This window comes from Chlorocebus sabaeus, chromosome 26, assembly GCF_047675955.1.
Source record: "Chlorocebus sabaeus isolate Y175 chromosome 26, mChlSab1.0.hap1, whole genome shotgun sequence".
Classification (NCBI taxonomy): domain Eukaryota; kingdom Metazoa; phylum Chordata; class Mammalia; order Primates; family Cercopithecidae; genus Chlorocebus; species Chlorocebus sabaeus.
Window position 1 is genome coordinate 8,309,529 of NC_132929.1, and position 10,317 is coordinate 8,319,845.

The 10,317-nt window shown below is 41.0% G+C and overlaps 1 protein-coding gene across 1 annotated transcript; it reads left to right on the top strand.

Annotated features, from left to right (window-relative positions):
- Positions 1-1,981: 1,981 nt before the first annotated feature.
- LOC140710364 (uncharacterized) lies at positions 1,982-9,952 on the top strand. The gene is made up of 2 exons (XM_073011946.1): positions 1,982-2,023; positions 8,516-9,952. The coding sequence occupies exons 1-2, from the start codon at positions 1,982-1,984 to the stop codon at positions 9,950-9,952; spliced, it is 1,479 nt and encodes a 492-aa protein (XP_072868047.1).
- The last annotated feature ends 365 nt before the right edge of the window (positions 9,953-10,317 follow it).

A 10,317-nucleotide genomic window follows, 5' to 3' on the forward strand; every position in this document is an offset into this window, starting at 1 on the left:
AAGGCATATTGGCATTTGGTGGGGAATGAAGGTAGTCTTGTCACTGAACAAGTGAACATTGTGTGCAGTGTTGCATCTGCCACCTACTCCTTACTGGTTATCTCAGGGACGTCCATTCACTGCTTTTATTCATCTATTATGTTGCTAAGTGAATCGGTAAGTTTTGTGCCTTTGCAATGAGAAATTGTGGAAATTCCCTTGAAAAAGTCTGGGAAGTCGTGGGAGATGGTTAAAAATGAAATAAGTTAAAGGTATTCAGATTCACTCCTTTCAACTGTTAAGTAGCTGTAATAATCCCTACGCCAGAGACTTACAGAGACATTGTGGAAATGAAGTTAGATAATGTGATAAAATGCTTGTGAAATCACCTTGTACATTTCAAACACTGAACAGAATGTCCTCACTTAAGGTTCTTGAAAACCGTGACTTTAATCAAAACAATGTACAGCAGGGCCTCAAATAGTATAATTTCCTTCAATATTATCATTTCATTATAATTTTGATGAGAAAAAAATTGGTTTTGTTTCACATCACTTTGCTTAAAGTCAGTTTCCAAGAACTTATCAACAACGTTAAGTCAGAACATAATGTACAGTGTACAGGCAGTTTACCCTTTAACTAAAAATCGCATATGTGGAAATTAAAACCACCAAAAAGTGTTTTATTTCATTGATATTTCTATAATTCCTTTATTTCACTTTCTCCTAAAATGAAATTATGTACTTATTAAAGTTGGAGATAAAACATCAGCTATGACTCAATTATTTTCACATGAATCCTTCGTGATTTCAACAAAGACTTGTTTTACAGTTTAATTCATTGTTGACTGTAAAATCCAGTCAATTTTGCTTAGGTTACTGCAGTGCTTGCAGTCAGCTGTGAAGATAGTGGCAGGCTATGCACTGATCATTCAAATACATACTTAAGTGAAATTCTTAGGAAGTTCTGTTAAAATTACTAAACACCCATGGAATCAAAACAAATCATTTGACACCTAGCCATCTGAAATTTTTAGACTCATAGTTTTGAAACATGTTGATAGAATGAATCTTTGTTATGGACACAGAGATAGTTTTTCTATTTCAGCTCCAAAAATGTGGTAAGCTATATATATCTAGTCACCAATATAATGTCTCCAACTAATATCAGTTTTCACCAATAATAATTTTTCATTAATCCTGATAAGAGCAGAGATATTTTTAACAATATATTCTCATTAGATCTTACGATTGGCAACACTGCAGTAGGTATGCTTAAGAAAAGTAAAGTATCAATATAATTCAATTATAAAATAGGATAATATTTTTATAAGGTAGCTGGACCTCATTATTTGCATGGCTCTATAGTCACTCAGATCCTGCAAATTCTATGATTAATGATTCAATTAAATATCTTCTCGGCCTGCTGCTTAGCTCAATACAAAAAAAAAAAAGAAGAAAAAAACCTCTTATTTTGTAAGATATAAGTAGTGTCTACATTTACCTTAGTGAAAGTATTGAGAACTCTGTTTTGCTCATAATTTACTTTAAAAAAAAATAGTCTGGTTTTGGACTTAGGAATTTATAATCTAATACATATATTACAAAATATGCAAAATATATGAATATTTATGTAAAGAAACTATACATTATTAAATAATTTGCATATGTTATGAATAAAAATATCTGAATAAAATTTTTGTTCCCACGATAATATGTATTACTTCTCTAGAAAAACAAGGATTTAGAATACTTTAAGAAGGAAAGACAGGTGTGCTGGAAAAACATTCTTAGTTCTTTAATCCCCTTGTCTTTATTTACAAGAAATCATTTCTGTTACAATTCTATCCCCTGCTCAGAAGTGCTGTGGAAGTACTGTTTATACTTAGAGATCATTCAAATCTGTCCAGGATCCAGTATTTTATTGCAATAATTTTCTTAAAATTATTTTTTTCACATGAATTTCGATTCAAAACAGCCCAAGAACCAAGACATTCACAAAAATGGACTTTAGGACAGAATTTTTCTATGTCATCTATGAAAATGTATGTATACACCACTGCTTCAGATAATTTTAAAAATAATGATTTAACTGTGCATTACCAGAAATATCAAGGATCATATTGATTTACAGTTGTATATAAAGAGATAACTATCTATAATAAGTAAAACCAAGACTTATAATGGACATGCATATGCTACTCCATAGATGATAGAAGTGTCTCATGGACAAAAAGGGTACACAATCCCTCTCCCTGTACATGCACTGGGCAGGTGCTGACACGGTTGGGCCTATTCTTTGAGATCCTTACTTTTATTTCATACTTTATACTATAAGACCTGCAGCAAGCCAGACCCCAGCATCAGCTTCACTGACTACTTCTGTTGTGAAATTCTCACTACTTTGTCCCCTCATCTGCTTACGAGCTGATGGACTTTCTCCATCAGCTGGGCACGAGGAAGTGAAGGGAAGAAAACTAATGAAAAATAAATTTTAGACAGTTCCTTTCCTCCTTCTGAAAGTTTTAGTCTTTATCTGTGTACACAGAAGTGTTCTGGAGGAGAGATCAGGGGTGGAAGAGAAGAGAAAAAAAAGAGTCACTTGAGAATCCTCATCTTTGTCTTTTGTTCTTGAGACCTGTGTAGTCTTGGGAAAAACTGTCCAACTATAAATTCAGAATCTTAATTAGAATTTACTTAAAATCAAATATAACAATAAAGAATAGAGTGAAGCAGCCATATCCTGGCCAAAGGGGGGCTTAAAGAGAAAAAAAAACAAAAAACAAAAAAAAAAGGGGAGACAAAAATATGGTAAGTGAAGACAGTATCAGAGGAAAGGGTAGAGATTAGTTCCTAAATACCTTTGCCACCGAAGGTTTCATTTTAGAAAGGCTGTTTCTGATATATGATGACAGGGAATAGATCTGAGTAAGCATGATGACTTTCAACTCTATTCACGAATTTAATAAAATCCTAAGGGATCATAAACTGGCAGCTGCTTGTGAAAATGAAATGCTAATGTTCACAATTATAATTTTTATACCCATAGCCATAAAATTTTTAAAGATATTAGGTTCTTTTCTAAGGCAATACATGTATGATTTATGTGTATTAGAGCAGATTAATTCTTTTGAGGTAAGAGGACAAAAAAACCACCAATAAGTATGTATTTGGTCATTTGAAATATGCCTCCACAGTTTCATCTCAAAAGTTCTTAAGTAGATAAACACCTATTTGGAGGTAAACATAAGAGGAATATTTTACCTGAAGCAAGAATCTTAATATACCACTCTAAAAAGAGAGAGTCATGACAGTATTGCATGCTGCTGAAATTTTAAACAATGTGAGATAAGAATAGAAACAGTTCTACTTGTTAGGAAAGTTTATTATAGCTCATGCTGATATATTAAAAAGCCTTTTTAAAGGAAAGAAATAGGGGGAAGTGGGGGAAGCACCAGTGTGTTAAGATGTGAAGGGAGAGAGGTCTGGAGAATGACCACAACAGTACCATGAATAACTGTATTTCCATTGGCAGTAAATTATCACAGGATAGAGAACTAGAAATCATTAATGTTTGTTTCTGGATCCAAATAGAAGAGCCATGCCAATATAGGTGTTTAAACACTGAAAATACATAAAACAAAAAGAAAGTTTCCTACAAGAGGTCTAGGGGCTAATACCAGTGAAAATTGATGGATTCACAAGACTGTGCAACCAAATCAAAGAAGAAAGCATGGCCCTCTTTCTGAAATTAAATGTTGATTCATTAATTTATTAGCCAACATAATTGACGCTTACGGGTCTGGGACTCAGAATCAGAATATAGCCTTAAATTCTGGCCCTACCTTTTAAGACATATATAATCCTGTGGAAATCATTTCACTTTCTTAAACCCTGCTTTTCATTTGTGAAATGGGTACAATAATGTCACCTCATAGGATGTCTATGGGAATTAAATCAACTTAAGTTTTAAAACAATTCACAATTGTTTTAAAACAATTTTAAAATGAATTTATTGTCAATAAATGACTTGATTCTACTTATTGAGTAAATACTATATAAACAAGTCTTGGGGATAATTTTGAAAGGCTTCATGTAAAATGAGGGCTGTTTTCTAAGACTGACTAAAATGTTTTGAGGATACTAAATAGATCAATACAAAAATAGATTTTTATTGATAAATACACTTGATTAAAATACATTTATAAGAGAGTGTGTGTGTGTGTTCCCAGCAAAGGATCATTTTTAAGGAAAAACAGATCTAAGTTTCAATCAAAATATCATAGACACACCAAGTATGGAATCTCAATCTTGGCTGAATAACTGCAAAATCATAATAAAATGTAAGTGCTTTTCATTTGCTGAGAATAACAGCAAATAACAGTTTTATTCATTTCTAGTATAAAATGTTCAAGTTCATTTAATGAACCATGATATTCCTGAATACGCCTATTGAACAAAAATGTGACCATTATTTTTTAAGCAATTTTATATATATAGCATTAATTTTTCTTGACACATGAGGAAAGTTACATGTAGAATGAACAAATAAAAATTGTACTGGAAAAATTATTTTTAGGATCCTTTTGCTTAACTTCTGTTTAATGACTTCTTCCAATCATTCATGATGTAATTTCATTTGAGACAACATAAAAAAAATTGACCCAGATCCTAACAAGAAGTCTCAAATAAATAGACGAAACTGAGAAAGAAATATATTCATGTAATATGCAGACACATGAAACTTTCTTGGAAATTTTAACACTCTCATCACTTTGCTTATTCTGAAACATTTCTGAGACACTGTCAGGTGTTGTAACAGGCACTGAGAGAGTTTAAAGTAAATGAAACACAAGTCGAACATTTTATTCATCGTAATACTAAATAAACACACAGAACAGTATCTTATGAAAATACAGTGTTATACTCTGTATAAAGAAGCACCAAATTAAAAATTAACTGAAATAAACACAGCATTCCTCTTTCTTAATTTGTTTAATAATGAACAAATATTTGAGTACTTACTATTATCATACACTTAATTTTAAGACCTCATTTGCCCTTATTTATATCAAGGATGTTATTTTACAACATTCTATAAAGGAACGATAACAATTAAATTATTATCTCACACCCACAGATTCATTGCCTTTTAAAGTCATTGTTTCATACTTGGGGCTGATTTTGAAAAGTCTAGTTTTATTTTTAAAAGTGGTAGATATAAAAAGATATAAACTAAGCACTCTTTTTAAAAATAACTACAGGTCTTAATATTTTATTATTTAATTTTTGATTAAAAAATATATTCAGGGCTGGGTTAGGTGGCTCATGCCTGTATCCCAGCACTTGGGGAGACCGAGGCGGGTAGATCACAAGGTCAGGAGATTGAGACCATCCTGGCTAACACGATGAAACCCCATCTCTACTAAAAATACAAAAAGTTAGCCAGGCGTGGTGGCAGGTGCCTGTAGTCCCAGCTACTTGGGAGGCTGAGGCAGGAGAATGGCGTGAACCCGGGAGGCGGAGCTTGCAGTGAGCCAAGATCGCACCACTGCACTCCAGCCTGGGTGACAGAGTGAGACTCTGTCTCAAAATAAATAAATAAATAAAAGTTTTCAAATGTTAATTTTAATATATGCTTTTATTTATAAACACACAATTACTAAGACCCACCATGTACCTGACTCAATGTAATTCCATGGGCACGCAGAGGTGAATAAGACAGTCTACGTCTTTGAGGTACTTACAAGCAAAGGAAGCCAGCACCTGTTTAGGCATCACCCTTTCAAACTACACTCAGTCTATCCATATGTTATTTTTACTTTTAATAGTTTAATCCTATGGACTAAGACAGGCTTCACAGAATCTCCCTGACAAGTGCTACACAAGCAAAAGATTTCTGGGCCAAGCACAGTGGCTCACACCTGCAATCCTAGCACTTTAGGAGGCTGAGGCGGGTGAATAACCTGCGGTCAGGAGTTTGAGACCAGCCTGGCCAACATGGGGAAATCCCGTCTTTACTGAAAAATACAAAAATTGGCTGGGCGTGCTGGCATGTGCCTGTAAATCCAGCTACTCAGGAGGCTGAGGCTGGAGAATCACTTGAATCTGGGAGGCAGAGGTTGCAGTGAGCCAAGATGGCACCGCTGCACTACAGCCTGGGCGACAGACTGAGACACTGTTTCAAAAATAGTAATAATAATAATAATAATAACCAAAAACAAAAAACAGACAAAAAATTTCTGAACTAAATCAATGTCCTTATTATAGCAAAAGTCCCTGTGCTTAAAAATAAATCATGGACAGTCTGACTTAAATCTAAAACAGTATTATTGGAATGGTGAAGCTTAAAAAGAGGAAGTGAAAATATGAAATTTCTAAATGGATTGGCATAGATGAACTTTCTTGTTTTGGGTATGTTTATATGGATTTATACAAACTATACTATAATAAAACCCAAATAGATAAATGGATATGGACAAAGCCTAATGTGAGGCTATTGACAGAAGTAGAATTATAACTATAACTAATATTCTTATGAATATTGCATGTATTTGTAAGATTTTTATTTTTGCAAGAACAGTTAATACGATCTAGCCCCTTAACAACAGTTTAAGTGTACAACACATTATTGTTGACCACAGGGGCAATGTTGTACAGCAGATCTGTAGAGCTAATTCATCCTGCCTGACTGAAAGTCTATACTCATTGGTTAGAACCTTTCCAGTTCCCGGCACCTGGCAATCATCATTCCACTCTTTCACTCTATCCTTTTGACTATTTAGATATCTCATGTAAGTGGAATCACACAGCACCTGACTTTCTATGACTGGCTTATTTTAGCATAATGTCCTCTAGGTTCACCCATGTTGTCACATATTGCAGAATTTTCTTCTTTTTAAAGGCTGAATAGTATCCCATTGCATGTATATACCATCTTTTCTTCATCTATTCATCTGTTGATGGGGATTTACTTGTTTCCACATCATAGCTATTATGAACAATGCTGGTAATGTCTCTTCAAGATCCTAATTTAAATTCTTTTGAATAAATCCTGTTGACTAAATCCTCAGAAGTGGAATTTCTGAATCATATGGTAGTTTTACACAATTTAGGAGAACATAGTTTCTTCAAAAAATGGTGTTGAAAATTAGCTCTATCCACATGCAAAATAATGAAATTAGACCCTTATTTTATGGTATACACAAAATCAATGGTGGGGTCGTGGAGTCCCTGGGGTTCATGTCTCTCCCCCCGCCCGGGGCAACCAAAAGTGGCAAGAAGCCCCCCTAGGGGATGAGGACAGGAGCCATTTCAGCGGGAGGTTGAGGCAGGCCTGGGAAAAAAGTCAGGAGGCCGAACAAAAGGCCGGGGTGCCCCACCGGAGGTCAGGGCCGTCCCGGCAGCCCCCTGGCTAGACCGGGTGGATTGTAGAGTCCTTGGCTAACATCCGGGATGCATTTCTCTCCCACTGGGGGCACCCCAGAGCGGCAAGAAACTCCCGCCTTGAAACGTAGAGAGGCAGCCAGGCTTACAGGGGGAGGTTGAGGCACGCCTGGGAAAAAAAGCTGCGAGGCAGAAGAAAAGGCTGGGGTGACCCCTGGAGGTCAGGGCCTTCCCGGCAGCCCCCGCGCCCGACCAGGTGGGGTGGTGGAGTCCGTGGCGCCCACCCGGGGAGCGTGTTTCTGCCCCTGGGGGCACCCGTGGGACGGGGACAGGCGGCCAGGGTTTCCGGGGAGGTTGAGGCAGGCTTGGGATAAAAGCTGGCAGGTCAGAGAGGAGGCCGTGGTGCGTCGCCTGGGGTCAGGGCCTTCCCGGCAGCCCCGACGCTGAACCCTGGGGGGTCGTGGAGTCCCTGGCTCCCACCCGAGGTGCGTGTCTCTACCCCCTGGGGGCACCCAAAGTGGCAAGAAGCCCAGGGGGACAGGGACAGGCGGCCAGGATTTCAGGGGGAGGTTGAGGCAGGCCTCGGAGAAAAGCAGCGAGGCTGAACAAAAGGCAGGGGTGCACCGCCGGAGGTCTGGGCCTTCCCCGCAAACCCGCCCCCCGGCTGGACCTGGGGGGTTCGTGGAGTCCCTGGCTCCTATCCGTGGTGCGTCTCTCTCGCCCTGGGACACCCTAAAGTGGCAAGAAAGCCCCCTTCACACATGGAGAGGCGGCCAGGCTTTCAGAGGGAAGTTGAGGCAGGCCTGGGAAAAAAGCGGTGAGGCCGAAGAGGAGGCCAGCCCCGGGGGTTGTGGGATCCCCGTCCGGCTGGGACCACGGTCTAGGGATCATGCAGGGTATGGGGAGGCTCCAGTCACGAGCTAGAAGATTTGGGTCCTTGTTCTGGTCCTGCCATAGAATCCTCTAGAGTGTACTAAAAATCTACAAAAGTGGGGCCCTGCCTGGGGAATCGGAATCTCAGAGTTAGGGCTTAAAAATATATATTTTAAAGGATCATGGGTGAAAACCATTGTTTGATAGATTACATTTAGATGACTATCCCATGAGTCTGTTTCCTTCTGAGGTTCAAACCAACACTTTCACTATTCCAGCAGCAGCTGCAGGAGGAGGCTGACCACCTGGGTAAGGAGCTTCAGAGTGTGTCAGCGAAGCTCCAAGCCCAGGTGGAAGAGAACAAGTTGTGGAACCGCCTGTACCAGCAACAGGAAGAGAAGATGTGGAGGCAGCAAGAGAAGATACACGAGCAGGAGGAGAAGATACGGGAGCAGGAGGAGAAGAGGCAGGAGCAGGAGAAGGAGATGTGGAAGCAGGAGGAAAAGATAAAGGAGCAGGAGGAGAAGATACGGGAGCAAGAAGAGAAGAGGTGGGAGCAGGAGGAGAAGATGTGGAGGCAGGAGGACAAGATGCATGATCAGGAGGAGAAGATAAGGGAGCAGGAGAAGAAGATGCACAAGCAGGAGGAGAAGATACCAGAGCAGAAGAAGAAGAGGCAAGAGCAGGAGGAGAAGATGTGGAGGCAGGAGAAGAAGATACGGGAGCAGGAGGAGAAGATGCACAATCAGGAGGAGAAGATACGGGAGCAGGAGGAGAAGATGCACAATCAGGAGGAGAAGATACGGGAGCAGGAGGAGAAGATGCACAATCAGGAGGAGAAGATACGGGAGCAGGAGGAGAAGATGCACAATCAGGAGGAGAAGATACGGGAGCAGGCGGAGAAGATGCATGAGCAGAAGGAGAAGATACGGGAGCAGGAGGAGAAGATGCACAAGCAGGAGGAAAAGATACGGGAGCTGGAGAAGAAGAGGCAGGAGCAAGAAGAGAAGATGTGGAGGCAGGAGGAGAAGATACGGGAGCAGAAGGAGATAATACGGGAGCAGGATGAGATGATGCGGAAGCAGGAGGAGAAGATGTGTGAGCAGGAGGAGAGGCTGGGGGAGAAGGAGGATATGCTGTGTGAGCAGGAGGAGAAGTTGGGGGAGAAGGAGGATATGCTGTGGGAGCAGGAGAAGAAGATGTGTGAGCAGGAGGAGAAGCTGTGGGAGAAGGAGGAGATGCTGCGGGAGCAGGAAGAAAAGCTGTGGGAGCAGGAGAAGAAGATGGGGGAGCAGGAGGAAAAGATGTGGAGGCAAGAGAAGAAGCTAGGGGAGCAGGAGGAGAAGATGTGGAGGCAGGAGGCGATGATGCGGGAGCAGGAGAAGAAGATGGGGGAGCAGGAGGAGAAGATGTGGAAGCAGGAGGAGATGATATGGGAGAAGGAGCAAAAGATACGTGAGCAGGAGGAGAAGATGTGGAGGCAGGAGGAGAAGATGCGGGAGAAGGAGGAGAAGATGCGGAGGCAGGAGGAGAAGATGCGGGAGCAGGAAATGAGGCTGTGGCAGCTGGAGGAGAAGATGCAGAAGCAGGAGGTGAGGTTGCAGGAGCTGGAGGAGAGGCTGGGGGAGCTGGGGCGGAAGGCCGAGCTTTGGGGGAGCAGGCGGAGGTGGGTGCAAACCCTGGAGATCATACAGAACGACCTCACCACAACTTAGCAGATGGTGGTTGGCTCCCTCTGCTTTTCCACCAGTCTGTGGCCTACAGCTTCAATGGTGGGAAGAAGGGTGTGAGATTTGAGGCTGGGGAGGGAGGCATGGGCCTCTAGGCAAGGGAGGCAGTCACTTAGGCCTGGAGGAAGGGGCCAGGGGCCAGGGGCCTTGGCAGATAACAGAGCCCCACTGTGCCATCGTCACCCTGTTTATGGGCCCAGAATCTGGAAGCCAGCCACTGCCTACCCTGATGCCTATCCTGCAGGTGGAGCTGAAGAGCCAATAGCCTCAGAGTCTGCAGCAGCAGCCAGACCATTCCCTGGGTCCCCTGCAGCAGTACGTGGCCGCCTATCAGCAGCTGGCCTCTGAGA

What these genes read in the sequence shown, in the direction of transcription:
- LOC140710364 (XM_073011946.1), top strand. Translation starts at nt 1,982, where the DNA reads ATGGACTTTAGGACAGAATTTTTCTATGTCATCTATGAAAAT. An exon ending in TCTATGTCATCTATGAAAAT is followed by an intron (nt 2,024 to 8,515) that starts GTATGTATACAC and finishes TCACTATTCCAG; the next exon opens with CAGCAGCTGCAGGAGGAGGC.